Source organism: Carcharodon carcharias, chromosome 20 (genome assembly GCF_017639515.1).
Source record: "Carcharodon carcharias isolate sCarCar2 chromosome 20, sCarCar2.pri, whole genome shotgun sequence".
In the NCBI taxonomy this organism is placed as follows: Eukaryota; Metazoa; Chordata; class Chondrichthyes; order Lamniformes; family Lamnidae; genus Carcharodon; species Carcharodon carcharias.
Genome location: NC_054486.1, coordinates 96,113,353 through 96,132,094, shown reverse-complemented (window position 1 = coordinate 96,132,094; position 18,742 = coordinate 96,113,353). Strand labels below are relative to the sequence as shown.

The following is an 18,742-nucleotide window of genomic DNA, read 5'->3' as shown; positions in this document are numbered from 1 at the left end:
AGTGAACAAGCAAATAAACAGTCATGTAAATATATTTTTACGATAGACTTTTGTTTAAATCTTGGCGTAGACAAAATGATTAAAAGATTGCAGCCCTAAAAACGATTCTCACCTTATTTATAAATGACTTGCGAATACATTGGGCAGAATTTTAAGGCCCCTCTTCGGAGGGGATGGGGCTGTAAAATGCGGCGGATTGTTGTAAATCCCATTGACAGCGGGAACATAAAATCCCGCTGTCTGTAAAATTCTGCCCATTGTTTTGCATCCTTATTGTCATTTGAAACCGACGGTCCTTTTCAAACAGCCAGTGCCGCTGCCGAGAATTCGAGAACTGCCTTTCTCATGGGATTTTCTAACTGTTTTGATTCAAACAGAAGAGTCTCATTCATATCCTGGCAGAATGTTATGGGACATTCTGGACTGTGCTAGTATCTGACCTTGCAAATTCAAAAGTGAACTGTTAATCACTAAGTATGCAAAGGTGTTAAAAAAAATGTTACCCACCCTTAAACCTACCACCAGGGTGACCACAACAATGTTCTTCTTGAGCTCTCTGCCTGAAGGCAAGTCCTTGGCGATTATTCGCTAAACCATGGCAAAGTGCATGATTTTTTAACTATGAGGAGAGCATGGAGGCAGGCCCCAAATCTGCTTCAGCCAGAACGGGGATCCAACCCTGAGCTCCTGGTGTCAATCTAATCCACTGAGCCCACTGAGCTAATCGCACACCCCCCCTCCCACCCATCCCCCCACCACAACAATAAATGCTGCAAAGTTGTATTGTGATTAGGCCTTTTGCAAAACTCTGGTTCAAACTACCTGCACATTGATAAGTTTCAAAGGGATAGCAACCAAACCAAAACATAGATAAAAACACACCATTTTTGTCATACTAACATCTTTCTGTTTTGCATTCAACCATCCTAGTCCACCTCTTCCATCCAGCCATATGTACCTAATTTCAGTGAATTTCACTTATTTGATATGAGTTTTGCATCTGATGTCAGTACAAGTTATCATTCTAAGGTCAGCTTTACTTCAGCTGCTTTGTGCACATTAAACAGGTTTTCAGCATTCTTGTGATCCACAAGTGCATGCAACATTTCCTTGCAAGTTATTGCAGAATCTTAGCAGTGTGTTTGTCTCCAGCTGGTTGCATCCTTGAATTCACAGCCTCTTTGTGGACTAACACTTTAAAAAAAAATTGAAGTGGTGAATGTAATGTTTACATTTTTCACATGCTTTACCTAATGGCTCATTGGTTACCTGGTTTAGGCACAAGACATTTAGGGTGAAATTGCACATTTATTAAGAGTACATTTAGGTGCACAGACTTCTGACTCCAGTAAGTGCACATGTCAATCATAAAATTGAAGGTACTTAAAAGTTACAACCTGACCTCAGTTAGTCTTTAACTAGACAGCAGTTAGACTTATTTGATTTGATACCTTATCAATACACTTATTTGATACCTTTGATTTTTAAAGGTATGTAACTTCGAAGGCCTAACAGTCCCATCCTTCTAGAACAGAATATTGCCCAATGTGCTGTAAGAAATGCCCATTTCTTTCTCATGCATGTTAGCGCAATTTGTCATTAATACACAGCGCAGCTTCAAACCTCCTAAGGATTGTTTCTCTAAGCTCATTGTGTTATAGTAATGTTGATTTTCATCCTCTGATTTTTATTTTTAATTTCATTAGTTTAATTTCCTATTTGTTTTGCCTTATTTGTTCTATACAAGTGATACAAACAAGGCTTCTTTACTGCAATAATGGATACTATGGTATTAAAGGAAGCCTGTAGTTTGAAAATTTACAATATTAAATGCTTATCATTTAGTATAAATCGATGATTTCATCCTTTGAGGTATAATACATACATACATATACATATGAATTAGGAGCAGGAGTAGGTCACTTAGCCCTTTGAGCCTGCTCCACTATTCAATAAGATCATGGTTGATCTATTGTAACCTCAACTCCACCTTTCCATCCACCCAATAACCTTTCACCCCCTTGCTTGTCAAGAATCTATCTAGCTCTCTTAAAAATATTCAGACTATGTTTCCACTGCATTTTGAGGAAGAGAGTTCTGAAGACTTACGACCCTCTGAGAAAAAATTTCTCCTCATCTCTGTCCTAAATGGGTGACTCCTTGCTATTAAACAGTGACCCCTAATTCTAGGTTCTCCCACTAGAGGAAACACCCTCTCCACATCCACCCTGTCAAAGTCCCTCAGGATCTTGTTTCAATCAAGTCGCCCTTTACTTTCCTAAACTCCAGCTATATCCCAATTATTTTCGATCTGTAGTCACTTAACCTTTAATCACTGTCCACATAGCAACCATCACAGCCATGATAACCACCTTTATCAAGAGTCTTTGTGGAGATGTAAGAATCACTAGCAAGGCCAGCATTTATTGCCCATCCCTAGCTGCACTTGAGAAGGTGATAGTCAGCTGCCTTCTTGAACTGCTACAGTCCATGGGCTAAAAGTACTTCCACAAATGCTGTTCTTTAAGGTGTCCCAGATTTTGACCAAATGATGACAAAAGAATGGTAATAAATATCTAAGTCTTAGATGGCATGCGACTTGGAATGATTGTGTTCCCATGCACCTAACTGCCCTTTCCTTTCAAAATGGTAGAGTTTGTGAATTAGCGAGGTGATACATGCTTATGGATAGGACCTAGAAATTTTAAATGTTTCACTCATCTATAACATCTATTAAGAATCTAATCTTGTTGTTTACAAATTCGTATCTGATTAAATTAAACTCAGGATATTGTACCATCTTGAGCACCTTACTTTGAAACCTTTCAGAATCCTTCCGCTTACTTTGTTGTAGAGAATGAGTGCATAAGCTTCAGTATGTAATGAAAAGATAAAACTGAAAATGTTGGAAATTTGAAATGAAGGGTACAAACCCAAAATAGATAACTAGGGTATTTAAATTTTAGTCCCCATTAATTTATTCTTGAGTTGAGTTTCATGCCCGATGTAAGGATATGTATCAACTGGGGCAATTGTTCTGATTTGGCAACAGAATTTTACACAAATCAACTACCTAGCAAACCATAATTTGAACCAAGCAATGCATGGTTAAACATGTTGTACCGAATAGCTTTTTTGCGCCATGCTGATCAGGAATGTAAAATCTCACTCTAATTCTTGCAGCCACAACATGGGCTTATATATTTCTTGATTTTCACCAACAAGGCAGCAAAGTAAGTTTGTCAAGGTGAAAACATTTCCAACTACTTTGCTGCCTTACTCTGAAGCTCTAGTTGCAGTAGCTTGTTGCTCTTTGTGCCAGCTTGGTTTACATATTAAATTGTATGGTTATTTGCCTTCTTGGTTTTGTACTACTTTGGTGTAATTCAGTTGCACGTGGAGTTTGAGAAGTTTGAAAACTACGTTAGTTAGGTTCAGTATAGTTCCCCTCTTTTTTTAATGTACATTATTCTTGCAAGCTCAATACTCATTGATCTTTTCCCCTAACCCCACCAATTTGCTTCTCTGGAGTACTGTAAATGGAGCTTATTTGATTTTACCACAGTGTTTGCCTGATTGCATTGATATGACACTGTTACTGAGTCCTGTGCAAAAAACACTTCTGTAAATAAATTTGTAAAATTTTAGCGCACGTACTGCACAGAAACAGGCTAAACGGCCCAACCAGTCCATGCCGGCATTGTTGCTCCACTGGAGCCTCCTTGAAGATTATTGGCTGTGAAGTTCTGTGTGTTTTACTTTTGAGCCGAGCTGCTCAAATTCTCAGCGGAACATTATCCCTAATTCTACCTCCTTGAACTGCAGCTGCTAGGTCTTTTCCGAGCACTTGCATCTAACTTCTTCTCTAGCCTTGAACATATGTTCTTAACCTCAGCACCAAGCAGAAAAGACAACATTCGGAATTCCCGGTCGTGGTTGTAGAGAATGGTAACTACTCTGCGAACTGTACTGCCCCCTAGCACTATCGCATTCCTTTTCAGTCCCCTCCCCCACCAATGCCTCCCATCTTGAATGGTGCTCTGTACCACAGTGCTGTAGTCAGTTTGCTCATTCACCCTACGGAATTTGCCTTCATCTGCACTGAACCCTTGTATTTGGCCTAGGCTGGGTGAGATACTGTGGCTGAGTCTTACTAAATAAGCATTAAAGGCTCAATGTTTTGACATTTTTCTCTATTTGGTTGGCAGCCTGTTCATTTCTGCATTCAAAGAATGAGGGCGCCCATTCCAAATGTTGGCAATCTGACATTTTAAAGCACTACATAGCAGCACCAATACGTACATGTGCCAGATTAGCATGCCACACCCAAAAGAATCAGACCCCTGCTGAGATCATGCGAATAAAATTCTTGCTGCATAAGGCAATTTGAGTGTTATTTAATGTTGACTGGAAGTGGTACTACAGATGAGATTAATGAAATGCTGCCAGTTACGGCGAAAAATGGCCATCACCAGGTTTTTGGTTTATTTGCATCCCTTCTGCATCCCCAATCTGACTTTGGGATCAGTAGGGATTTTTGCCTCCTGCACAGTCAACATGGCAGTTGATGGAAGGAGAGATTAGCACGATGCCTTTTCTAAAAAAAAAATGCAAAGCAAGTACTATAGTTACTGCTACTTGGGACTCTCAATGTTTACATATGTAATTTTTTTTGATGGGAATTAATTGCTTGTGCTTCCTATAATCCACATTGTGTGTTTCTGCTCTAAATCTGGCAATTGATGAGAGCCTCTTCCTTTACTTTGGAAATGATTATAATTCTTACCATAAGTGGACTATTAGTATACTTAGGGATTCCGTGGTTTGATCAGAACAGACTATGGTGACACGTTCCTTTGCATTTTTAGGCAGAAGAACTTTTTCTGTGGATCCCCAGAAAAATGCTGATGACTGTTGAATCTGCTAAAAATTCTGTACTGGGTGAGTAATGATTTACCAACGTAGGTACGGTTACTTAACATCATTGTCTGCAGTTGCCATGGTTCACTCTTCAAATATTTAATCTTCCCCGGAATACCAATCAGTTAAGAACCCGTTGACTTCAGTTTCCGTGAAACTTTTTTTTTAGCGAGTGCGGAAGACATCAATTTGTTTTTATCAAGTTGAAACACTATGGTCAACGTTGATTCTGCCCTTCAGGTCACTTCCACCACAAAGATGAATAGATTTCTTCTCGCCCAACAATGGGCAGAATGTTCTTGGGGGCGGGGGTGGGGGGGGGAGCGGAGGGTGCAGCACGGCCCGCTCGCTGACACATAAAATGATGCGGGGTGACGTTGGGCGCACTTCCTGATGTCACTGCATCATTTAGATTTTCAGTTCAGCTGGCGCGCAGTCAATCTGTCAAAGGTCTATTAAGGCCATTAAAAAAGTAATTAATATAATTAATGGACCTGCCTGTCCAACCTTAAAGTTGGCGGGCAGACCGGGAGCCCAGGCAGGCTTCTGAAAAAACATGAACCCTCATCCACGGGTGGGATGAGGTTTCATGAGGGTGTTAAAATTTTTATATAATGTTTAAGTAAAAGAAATTGACATGTCCCAGCTCATGTAACAGTGGCACTTGAATGGACATGCCAGTAATTTTTTTCTCCTCCTTTAATGAAATTTTCAAACCTGAGCCGATCTCCCTGAGAATCAGGGAATCCCCCCCCTGCCCACACAGGGAGTCCATAGCGCTTCCTGGCGGATGTCATGCTAGGCGGGCCTTAATTGGCCTGCTCACGCAAAATGGCAGCTTGCCCCCAACTGGGGGCGCTGATTGGGAATCCGCCTGCTCATGCCCGCTCCTGCACAACCCCCCTCGTTGGGGGGAAGAACCTGCCCAATGAGCTGATATTGGCCCAGTATCCTCTTAAAAATGTCCCGAGCTCATACTCTGCAACCTAAATCAAAGTTCCTCTTTCTTAAATCTGCTCCGTGTAGGATTATACAACCGTTGGAGAGAAGGGAGACACTGATCAGCCGAGACTGTTTTCAAACCAGATGCCTGCCCAGAATCCTTGTGATCTTATTTATCTAGTTTAAAAAAATTCTTTTGAAAACTAGGTGCTGAACTCAAGGAAACAATGGAGCATAATTTGCTGTAAGAGTGAATCTAACAGCATCTGCTGTTATTCAGATTCGCCTTCACCTACTTAATCTAGACTATATTTCGCGTCACAAGTCGCTTGAAATGCAAGCTGATGAAGTTGCAGGGAGGGAAATTGTGCATTTGGGTCCTGAGCAACGAAGGAAACCAACTGTGTACCTTCTTAATCAATCAGCTCATAGGATTGAGAAATGAACAGTACAAGGATTGTCAAAGAAATATAAATTAGAACATGCAAATCAAGTACAGAAAGAGAAATAAAGAGAAGGAAAGAAACATTGGATCTGGAAAAGTGGAAAAAATAATGTTAAAGGAAAAGTTTAAAAAGTTTTGATTTTAAATTTCATCTTTTTAAAATATTCAACAACAATTAATAGCAGAAGGAATCAGACTGCACACTTTTATAATAGTTTATTTCATTATGCTACAGTGGATGGTAAATGCTGAGCTGCTCAAATCCCGGAGAGAAACTTGAAATAGCTGCCATAACTGTTTTGCAATTTGTATTTTTATTTCAAGGTGCGTGCCTTGAATTCAGTAGTGATAAGACTACTGAGTCTTAGAGGTTTTTTTTACAAAAATAAATTAAACATTTATTAATAAAATAAATGATTTTAAGCACGTACATGGGTCTATAAACTCCTAAATCCCCTAACTAATCTAGCTCCCAGTTACACCTCCGTTAAGGCAACAGTAAAACAACATAGATTTCAACAGACCCAAGCCAAGCGCACAATACCCTAGACAGTGATATTTAAAATGAATTCCATTAGCTATAGTTTCTGGAGATAGCAGCTTAGTACATAGAGGCTGGAGACTTTTCACACTTGTTAGAATTTAGAATGTCTTTCTCTTACACATAACCTCATCTCCTTTGTACGTGTTTCTCCCTTTTTAATGTAAATCCCATTGTTCCAATATGTCTTTGCAACTTTACATTTTCCATAATATAAATCTTTCATAGTACTCATATTACCAGTAATCTTTGGGAAAAATAAACACTGTTTGGCTTAGCTCTGTTGATTAGGTGTAACACCTTACCATCTCTTGGGAATTCACTACTCTGGTTTATCTAAAAATGCAAATGTTCCTCACACCTCACATTCTAAAACTAAAATAAAAAATAAGCCATGTTTATGTATTTAGCATTCGAAACCTAGCTTCCCTTCGGATACATCAAAGCACCCAGACCAGCTGTCTGTAATTCAATTAAAACCCACACACACAAACCTTTACACAGAAACTAACCCAAACCCCACTATTAACCTACAATTACAATAAATCAAAATAATATGAAAATTATTACACTTTCGTGATAATTTTCGATGCCAGAAAGATCCTTTGGCAGTAATTAATAATTAGCCCGTTATTAAAAGAATTTCTGCCAGCTAATCCAGGCCTAATTAAATTAGACTTTAAATGGCTTCAAAACAGGCTCCTTGGCATCATTGCAGACCAACACTAATTTTCTTTGGTGAGTTTAGTTCGTAACTACTACTCCAAATGCATTATAGTCCTGCTGCTCAAAGCATTTCGATAGTGTTGTAAGCAATAAATTACAGTTTTCACAAAGCTAATGGCAGAGCAGCACATTCAACAGCAAATTTAGGATTTCTGACTTTAACCCTGCAGCTATCCTTGGTTGCCCTTGAGCATTTGTGTGTAAATAACAAGAAGCACTGTTAGTCTTGCCATTATTTTGACAGCAAATCATGGGCCAGTATTTAATTTGGTACAAAAAGTTACATTCAAGTAGTAGCTCTGCTGTGGGATTGCCCATAGAATGTCAATAGAGATTTGTTTCCTTTCAACATATTAGTGACGCTGCTTGCATGGATTGCGGGATCTGTACTTTACATAGCACCATCTAGTGGGAGACATGCAGCTGAAGGCGTTACTATAATGAGAGCCAGCTCCCATTAACAACATCTGAAGGCATGACAGAATAGTGATGCCCAAAGAATAGTGTAATGTGCATAGCAAATTTATTATATTATAGATTTTTTAAAAAGTACAAGCATCATCTAAATTTACAGAGCTCTACTGATCAGTGTGTAATTCTCACCTAATTTTACAATTGTGCTTTTCATGTAATCCTACCAACACTATCCTATGAATTTTAAAATTAATATTTTCTTATAGGTGTAGTCTTGTGGATTATCTGTACACTCTTCTATCTTAAATTTCAAAATAGCATATCATTTGCCAGTTTTCAATGTAAAAATGAGATTGTCGCCACCTCCTTCCCTCCCTCATCCAAAAAAACTAGCAAATATTACCCCTCATATTTCAAAGCAGATTAATTGAGGCCAAAGGATGACTAGTGTTAGAAATGTAAAGTACCTTGTTTAGTCTGATGGACGTTCTTCTGCTTGGAGAGTTGCAAGCAGTTTCTTCCGCATCAAAGTTCACTGCCCAGCTGGTTTGATGGAGGATTAACTAAAATAGTAAATACTGTTGAGTTTGATTTTCTAGTCATCAGCTGACATTATCATTCGCCTGCCCTCACAGCTTCCAGTGAATTTCTCTGTGGGAGGAGAGACTGAAATTACTCACTTCCTTTAGAATTACAACTCCCAATGGCGTTGACAACTGTGGAGAAATTTTCTGTTGTGTATTTGTAAAGGCATAAATATATGTGGGGAGAACACAAATGCAGTAACTAGAGAACATGGTGTTACAGACTTACATTTTGAAATTTGAAGCAGTCCCTATGTACTTAAGAAAACCTTCATTTGAATGTTCAGTTCACCTCCTCCATTTCATCTATCTTCAGGGGCACCACACTATGGTTTCTTCTTCTCACTTTCCCCCATTACCCCCTCCCCCAATTTATCTATCCAATGTCAAAACTATGAACCGACAAAACCCTGTCTATATTGTCAGGTGAATTTCAAGCCTGGTAGCTGTGGTCCTCAAAACTCACGAGCCTGAATTTTTAGGATGATGAGGTCTTGTTTCCTGCCAAGCGAAGAGTTGGTGGGGAACACACCCCCGCCGACTCAGACAGCCCCACAGATAATTTATGCCTCATTTGAGCGTGAATTGACTGCAGGTGGAACTTCTGCCCCTCACTCAAAAGGAGGGTCCCGCCTTAGAGAGCTGCTGGCCAGTCCAACAGCACTTCAGTGGACAGAAAAGGAAGTTCAAGAAGATGTCAGAGGATAAGTCCAGGAACTGGAGGCCTAGTTAAGTTCGGGGGGGTGGTGGTGGTCCCATGGCAGGGAGGGTAGGAGAGGAGAAGCCTGGGGGTCGCAATCGGGGTCTCAGGGAAGAGGCCAGTGGGTAGGGAATTCCAAAGGTCACTGGACTTAAGAAGGGGGCTTCTGAAGGAGGGCCTCCCACACCTTCCCACCCTGGGTGTAACTTTGTTGTATTTCAGGCTTACCCCATGGACGTTCAATCTTCCTGCCAGCCTAAAAATTGAGGCTGGGCGGGAAGGGCCTCAATTGGGGCAAGGGTGGGCTTCTCATCCAAGGCCTTACCCGGCCCAGCATAAAATCGCTGTGTGGTCAGGGCAGGTGGGAACCCAGAGGGAATCCCATTCTTTCAATTTCAAGCTTCCTCAACCCCTCCCACCCTGCCTAAAAGCCTAGTGGTTGGGAAGTGTAAAATTCAGGCCATGAGAAACTTACTTTAATCATCAAACAAAAATTCAAACTGCTTCAAATTTGGATTAAATTCAGATGTTCTTCATTTTTATTACCAGAGCTGTTTTTTAACCCATGTGTCAAATTGGTGCTCATGCAAAATAAAATTGTATTGGAGCCAAGATGTATTATACCAAAGTAATTTTTTTTCCTTTGACGGGCTTTGAACTTCCAGAGCTGGATCCCATAAAAACAATTATGCGCCTGTCTTAGTAAGCTGGCGCTTTGCAATTCTGATTTTAAAGTGTGCTGCTATGTATTTATTTCCTGCTGTGCTATTATGGTAATTACTTGCACAGTCCAACTAGTGAAGAAAAACTGCAAACAAATAAAGGACTACTATTAGTTTTGGCCATAAAACAAAGGTCTCAACTGCTGAAACTTCTGTGATGAGGTTGGGTGGGATTGAAAGGCTGCTGATGGGAATAAGCAGGAAGGATGTTCATGTTTTCTTCCTAGCTACGTATTCAAAATATTTTTTAGGAATACCAGTTTGAATGCTCTGTGGACAAACATTCTTGCATTTTGAAATTAGCCTGCCAAATTACTGTCATTACTCAGTGGTTCTTGGACAGGCATTCTGCGCTCAAATTCCTAAATCTACAGCTTGAACATTGCTGCAAAATTTGCAGTACTTTAGTATTTACATATAAACTGTTCTCAGTGAACTGTGGAAATGGATTGGGGACTGGTGGTGGTGGATGATGTGGGCATGGCTTGGATTACCCCATCACTACAATAGAATAGTCCTTTTGAGAGATAGGCGAACATAGCATTGTAGGATGTATTCTACTTGTTTTGGATTTTAAGCTATATTGTTTTTCTCTTTGAAATTGTCTTTTACAAAGTGAGAGTTGTAATGAAGCAAGCCCTGATGCCTTCAGTATCCTTAATACTGTAATGTTTATGCTATTCACAGCACTGAATTGCCTGTGCTGAAAGCTGTGTACCTTACAGAGGCAGTAATTTCTTGGACTTGCTGATGGCCATAGAGGTTATTTAATTATTTCTCTTACTGTTGCATTGATTCTAGCCTAAAATCTGTACCTCCTTTGAAATGCAGGTCCCGTTTATACCCAGGACCGGATACTGCAAGCTATGGGAAATATTACCCTCGCGTTTCACCTGCTTTGTGAACGTTTGAATCCCAATTCCTTCTGGTTGCCCTACATTAAGACATTACCTATGGAGTATCATACCCCTTTGTATTTCGAAGAGGAAGAAGTACATTACCTCCAGTCAACACAAGCCATCCACGATGTTTTCAGTCAGTATAAAAACACCGCTCGACAGTACGCTTACTTCTATAAACTTATCCAGGTGAGTTCACTCATTGTAGCATTTTTAAGTGTACTTTTGAAGGAGAAACCTAATTCCAATAAATCAGCTGGCACCATTTCAGTTTCTTTAAAAAAAAAATATCAAATTCAGTCTAGCTTTGGAGGCATTTTTTAATATTTTGGTTAACTACTGATGGTGCTACCGCAGCACTGCTCACATTCCGATATGACTTTATGACAAACGCATCATAATGTGTTACCTTGCATGTTGTGTTATTCTGCTGCTAAAGTGGGACTGTTGCATTAGGGTGCTGAAGTATAATTCTTGTGAAATGTAGCCCATCCTGAGGCCAATTAGAAGTTAATTGCTTTTGGGAAGGAAAGGGATGAATTGTATCTTTGTGTTGCAGCAGTTATTGGAATAGTTAATTTAGTGGTTTTGAAACATTAATCCTCTCACAACGTAGATTTAATATTTTGTGCTCTGGCATGTTCATGTGCCATAGCTCATTTTAACCGTACTCATCTTCAACCCTGTCCCAATGTTCATTGATCACTGCCAAAAATTGATGATTACTGTTCCAAAAAGAAAACTGTACCATGTGATTGGCAGGCTTGTGCTACAAAATTTGATTCCAGCTGGTGAGGGGAATCATGTACAATGAAGACACCTTTGCACTTCCACATCAGCTTTACTTGGATAACTAGTATATTAAAGGAGTCTCTTAAACACCATCTAAATTTTAGTCCCTGTTTTAAGTCTAATGTTTTGGGTTTGTACAGGACGCCTGTGGTATAAATAACTTGCATTGTATATGGCCTTTCATAACTACCAGATTTTGCAAAGCACTTTGCAGCCAGAGAAGAACTTTTGAAGCATTGTAATCAAGAAAACATAGCAGCTGATTTGCACACAGCGAACTCCCACAAACAGCAATGTTAATGATCAGATAATTTGTCTTTTGTGATGTTGATTGAGGGAGAAATATTGGTCAGGACACCAGAATTTATTCCCCAGCTCTTATTTGAAATAGTGCCAAAGAATCTTTTACCTGAAGCTAAGAGGGCAGTTGGGCCCTCAGTTTAACATCTCATCTCAAAGACTGCACCTCTGACAGTGCAGCACTCCTTCGGTACTGCACTAGAGTGTGCTTCTGACTTGGAGGCAAGAGTGCATACCAGCTGAGCCACGGCTGACAATTAGAGCCAGCTTCTCCTGCTTGACTGAAACAGTTTCACAAACTGGATTGAGTGGCAGAGCTCTGTAAGAACCAACTATAATTAAAGGAAGATTATTGGGCTTAATAATTGCTTGAACATCTGTAGTATACAACTCTTTCATTATTCTTTGCAATAGGATGTGAAATTGAAGTTGCAGGATTTGGAAATAACTAGAGTTATATGGTCTATATATTGCAAAAGGCTGTGAATTATATCACCTGTTGCAATTGATTTAAAAGAAAAATCTTTCACCCTTCTTGAATGTATTCTTGGGATGTGGCCAATGTGTTTCTTGCTTGTCTCTGGTTTCCTGGTGAAGATAATGATGGGACTTCTCCTTGAACTGTTGCAATCCTTGTGGTAATGGTGCTCCTTCAATGATGTTGCATAAAGAATGCCAGGTTATTGACCATGTTTCAAGACATATATCTCTGCCTTGGGTTCCACTACTTGGTGCAGCTGAGTTATTTTTAGATTGTTTTGATGCAATTTTAGTAATTCAGTAGAGCCACACAAAAATTGGACTTGTCCATTTTCTAGACTTTTTGTGCTGCAGCATGGATTTGAGAACTTCCATCAGAGGAAGAATACCCTAAGAAGCTTTATATTGTTGCAAGTTCAAATGTTATATTGATTAGGACCAGTAGTTATCATGGTTTGTGTTTAATTCTGGTTCACCATGGAGATAGATTAAATGTTGAATAGAAAAGGAATCTTACGTTTTGCCAATTTTTGACTATTTCTTCACCAAAAGCATTTGGAGAAAGAGTTGCTTTTATATGTTTTTATAAGCAATGTATACTCGCAGAAGGTTTTCTTGTTGAAAGGCCATTCATATGCAAATTGATTTTTTTAGAAAACAATAAGCAATTAATTGTAAAAGGCAACAAAGAAAAGAATACAAAAAAAATACTTAAAGGTGCAAAGGGGAATATGAAAACAAAGCTTGCAAGGGCTTTTAAAACCAGCAGCAAAAGCTTTTATAAATATATCAAGTTGGGGTATAGTAATGGGGAATGTAGGCGAGACTATAATATCTAATAAAGAAATAGGTGGCTTATTTCGTGAGCTAAATGCATCCATTCTCACAATTGAGGAAGAGGACAAACTACCAGAGAGAGGTGTAAGAGAACTTAAAATAAGTTATGGGGAGTGACTTGTGGATTTAATGTTTTTAACTGGTAATAGAGAAAATAATAGGACTTAAATAGACATAAGTCCAGGACTTGGATGGTTTTCACCCAGAGAAATAGATGAGGAAATTGCAGACGTATTAATCATAAGTTTCCAATGTGCTCTCGGTACAGAAATTGTGCCTTCAGATTGGCAAATCACACACGTCACTCTTATCTAAAAGGAGAGGAAGAATCCAGGAAACCAAAGACCTGCCAACTTAACATCAGTTGCAGGGCAGTTATTGGAATGTATCAATAGTAAAAGGTAGCAGGGTCATTTGAGACCTTGGCGGGGTGGTTGTCCCTACCCTTGTATGAGTCGCCCCAGGTAAGGTTCCCATACTCAGGGTTATAAGCTATGGCCAGTGCCAGAACCAGTGAATTTTCAGTGGTGATGACGCAAGAGGTAGAACCCTTTTGTTAATAGTATGCTAATTATATTAAGATACACAAGTGAAGGGTATTATTTAATTAAGTACTTTGAGCACATATAAATAGGGGACAGCTGGGACACAGGGGAGAGGAGAGCTATGAGACTGAACAAAATCAAGAAACTCTCTCTGTAAAGAAAGGCTCCGTGTCTTGGTTTTGACTTCATCAACCGGCTTGGATTCTGTTAACACCTGGTGGACAACGGCTACTTACAGATGGAGGGTCCTTTGGGAAGAGGCCTTGTGTTCCTTTAAACACACATGAGGAATGCAATGGGAAACTACCACGTGTATTCTTTACCCGAGTAATATTGCTCATTGAAGTTGAAAATAGGAGGCGCTTACAAGCAACTGAAGAGGAAAACGCATGGCCATCAATCATAGAGAAATGAGCAGAGGAGCTGCCCTTAGACAGATCACCACTTTATGAATAGAAACAGTGACTGAGAACCTGGACACACACAAGCTGATAAAAGAGACCTAGCAGGGATTTATGAAGGGCAAATCATGTCTGACAGGCTAACCGAATTTGAGAAGGTCACTATTTTGGTGGATGGGGGAATGTTAATGGATGTTTTTCAGAAAACATTTGATAAGTTTCAACATAAGAATATTAGCAAAACTGTGAGTGCCTATAATGGGAGGTAACCTTGTGCCATGTGAGATAACAACTTGTGCGGAGATTAGAGACGGAAGTTGGTATAAAGGGAACATTCTCAGATTGACAGGATGTGACAAATGGTGTTCCGAAGGTATTTGTACTAGGACTTCAGCTTTTCATTCTGTATTCTAATTATTTGAATGAAGGAGTAAAGCGTGATATATCCAAGTTTGCAGATAATGCTAAGTTAGGAAGCATGGTAAGTTGTGTAGATGGGAGCAGAAAGTTATAGGAGAGAATTTTCTTCCTGTTGGGGGGTGCTGAGCGGGAGTGGGCGGATGTGCAGCTGATCGCCACCTGTGATCAGCAGCGTGCCACCATTTTATGTGGGCAGGCCAATTAAGGCCCGCCCAGCGTGATGCGCACCCAGAAGAACTGAGCACTCCCTGTGCGGGTGGGGGGGAGGAGGGAGAATCGGGGCCTATGCTCTTTCGCATATGCGCGCGAAAGAGTGCAGAAATCTCCGAGGCATGGAGCAGCCTTGGAGATTATTTTAATTATTATTATTTGAAATAAAAAAATTATTTAGACATGTCTCCTCGTGTGACAGTGTCACATGAGCTTAGTTATGCAATGAATTTTAATAAAATTTTTTATTTGATTTATAAAGCCATCATGAAACCTCATCCCACCCGTGGCAGCCTGCTCTTCGCCTGCCTGCCAACCGTAAGGTTGGATGGGCAGCTCTGCTAATCCTTTTAAATGGTATTTAAATGGCCTTAATAGGCCTTTGGCAGTTAGGGCGTGCAGCTGACTCCGGTGTGCGCCCGCCATACTGAAGATCTGAAAGACGCGCGGTGAAGTCGGGACACATGCTCGATGTCATTGCGTGTCATTTTACGTGTTGGCGAGCAGAGCCCGCCCCCGCATGCCGACCTGAATATTCAAGCCGTTGTGTCTAGTTTTGGGTACTGACCACAGGCAAGATCTAACAACTCTGGAAGGGGGACAATTCAAATTCTCTGGAATTATACCATGGCTTAAAGTGCTAAATTATGAGGACGGGTTGCATAAACCTGGCTTGTATTTCCTCAAGTTCAAGAGGTTGATGGTGAACTAATTGAAGTTTTCAAATGCTACAGGAATTTGATAAGGTAAATGAAGAAAAAGCTATTTTGCCTGTTGGTGGAACCCAGAAGAGACCATAATAAAGGTACAGCTAGGCAAGTTAGGATTGAAATAAGGAAGCATTTTTTTCATGCGAAAGGCTGTGGAAATCTGGAACTCTTTCCTCCAGAAGGCTTTGGCTGCTGGGTCAATTGAATTTTTAAGAGCTTGATTGATAAGTGAAGTGAGTAAATGGAGTTGAAATACAAGTTAGCCTTGATCTAATTAATTTGTGGGACAGGCTCAAGGGGCTGATTAGCCTACTTCTGTTCTATGTTCACATCCATTGTGTTGGAAGCTTGGCCTAAATAGCCAAGTGGTTATGGTACTGGGTTTGTAACCCCAAGATCAACAGTTCAAATCTCACAATGGCAAACTATGAAACAATGTAACTTCATCTGAATAGGAACAGATGGAAACGTGTTTGTACTCGAAAGAGTTAATGCCTGGCTAGCTCAGTTGGTAGAGCATGAGACTCTTAATCTCAGGGTCGTGGGTTCGAGCCCCACGTTGGGCACTACAATATTCTAAAAATCTGCTTAAGAATTGTACGATCTGGAAGCATTGACTCTGTGTCTCCTCCCAACTGCTGAGTTTTAGCTTGGCCTAAATAGCCAAGTGGTTATGGTACTGGGTTTGTAACCCCAAGATCAAGAGTTCAAATCTCACAATGGCAAACTATGAAACAATGTAACTTCATCTGAAACAGATGGAAACAGGTTTACTCAAAAGAGTATCAACAGTTCAAATCTCACAATGGCAAAACTATGAAACAATGTAACTTCATCTGAAACAGATGGAAGTGGATTTAGCTTGGCCTAAATAGCCAAGTGGTTATGGTACTGGGTTTGTAACCCCAAGATCAAGAGTTCAAGGTCCAGGCTTGGCCTAAATAGCCAAGTGGTTATGGTACTGGGCTTGTAACCCCAAGATCAAGAGTTCAAATCTCACAATGGCAAACAGTGTAACTTCATCTGAAACAGATGGGAAAAAAAACAGGTTTGTACTCGAAAGAGTTACACCAACTGGAATTTTCACAAACTACTTAGCAGGTCAGTCAGCATCTCTGGGCGTTCACCTGAATCTGTTTACAGATGGTGAGTGAGCTGTTGAGTCTGTCCTTGGTTCTGGTCCAGCGTCTGCAGTTTTCTTTGACTTGGCCTAAATAGCCAAGTGGTTATGGTACTGGGCTTATAATCCCAAGATCAAGAGTTCAAATCTCACAATAGCAACCTATGAAACAATGTAACTTCATCTGAATAAGAACAGATGGAAATGTGTTTGTACTTGAAAGAGTTACAATTATGGCTTGGCCTAAATAGCCAAGTGGTTATGGTACTGGGTTTGTAACCCCAAGATCAACAGTTCAAATCTCACAATGGCAAACTATGAAACAATGTAACTTCATCTGAAACAGATGGAAATGGGTTTGTACTCGAAAGAGTTACAAGTCTAATTTAAAAGATTATCAAGAGTTCAAATCTCACAATGGCAAACTATGAAACAATGTAACTTCCACAGCCTTTGGAGGTGAGAGTATCAGATTGCTATCAAGAGTTCAAATCTCATAATGACAAACTATGAAACAATGTAAAAGATAACAAACAAATGCAATATGTATGGGTTACAAAAGAGCTTCCTCTGACTATTACCATGAATATATGTCTAAGAGCTCTTCTACCACCCTTGCTGTATAGAAATGTTTGCGAATTTCATTTGCAAAAAGACCTGGTTCTAAATTTAAAAGATTATCAACAGTCCATTGTGTTGGAAAGCATTTGATCTATGCATATTTTTTACCATCCTATGTTTACAAAGAGTCGGGTTTGTGAATGAGAAAGCTGTATGGCTTTCACCAAGTGATAAAACAGCTGAAAGGCAGTTAGTCATTTTGTCAAATAAGATGTGGGAAGTGTGGAACAAAAACAAAAATACCTGGAAAAACTCAGCAGGTCTGGCAGCATTTGCGGAGAGGAACACAGTTAACGTTTCGAGTCTGTATGACTCTTCAACAGAACTAAGGAAAAATAAAAAAGTGGTGAAATATAAGCTGGTTTAATGCGGGGGGGTGGGACAAGTAGAGCTGGATAGAGGGCCAGTGATAGGTGGAGATAACCAAAAGATGTCATAGACAAAAAGACAAAGAGGTGTTGAAGCAGGTGATATTATCTAAGGAATATGATAATAAAGGTACAGATAGCCCTAGTGAGGGTGGGGTGGGGGGGTTGGGATAAAAATAGGCTAAAAGGCAAAGATAAAACAATGGTGGAAATACATTTAAAAATAATGGAAATAGGTGGGAAAAGAAAAATCCATATAAATTATTGGGAAAAAGGGAGGTCAGAAAGGGGGTGGGGATGGAGGAGAGAGGTCATGATCTAAAATTGTTGATCTCAATATTCAGTCCGGAAGGCTGTAAAGTGCCTAGTCGGAAGATGAGGTGTTGTTCCTCCAGTTTGCGTTGAGCTTTACTGGAACAATGCAGCAAGCCAAGGATGGACATGTGGGCATGAGAACAGGATGGAGTGTTGAAATGGCAAGCGACAGGGAGGTCTGGATCATGCTTGTGGACAGACCAAAGGTGTTCCACAAAGCGGTCACCCAGTCTGTGTTTGGCCTCTCCAATGTAGAGGAAACCGCATTGGGAGCAACGAATGCAGTAGACTAAATTGAGGGAAGTGCAAGTGAAATGCTGCTTCACTTGAAAGGAGTGTTTTGGCCCTTGGACCGTGAGGAGAGGGGAAGTAAAGGGGCAGGTGTTGCACCTTCTGTGGTTGCATGGGAAGGTGCCGTGGGAGGGGGTTGAGGTGTAGGGGATGATGGAGGAGTGGACCAGGGTGTCCTGGAGAAGTGGGAAGTGTGGAGTTGTCTCTTTGTGGTGTTACACAAAGTTAAGTCATACTGATTCAATTAAGTGAATCTGATATTAAATGTAGTTCTTGTATTTGTTTTGCTGTTAAATTCAGCAACTTATCAATTCATGGCAAACATGACTCACTATGTCCACCTTTGAAGAAATTGAAGAAGTACATGTGAGAAAGACATCAATATCTGGTTTGGATCACAAGGGGATACAATTTCCATGCTATCAAGATGCATAGACTG

The 18,742-nt window shown here is 40.1% G+C and overlaps 1 protein-coding gene and 1 non-coding gene across 3 annotated transcripts in view; both read left to right on the top strand.

Annotated features, from left to right (window-relative positions):
• Nucleotides 1–18,742, top strand: part of setd3 (SET domain containing 3, actin histidine methyltransferase) — a 138,726-nt gene that overhangs the window by 51,093 nt on the left and 68,891 nt on the right. For both annotated transcript variants that reach the window (XM_041214542.1, XM_041214543.1), the window contains 2 exons: nt 4,869–4,941; nt 10,826–11,082. In XM_041214542.1, coding sequence (XP_041070476.1) covers nt 4,869–4,941; nt 10,826–11,082 — 330 coding nt within the window. The remainder of the gene's footprint in view (nt 1–4,868; nt 4,942–10,825; nt 11,083–18,742) is intronic.
• On the top strand, nt 16,082–16,154 carry trnak-cuu. Its single transcript has one exon. It is a non-coding gene; the product is annotated as a tRNA-Lys (tRNA).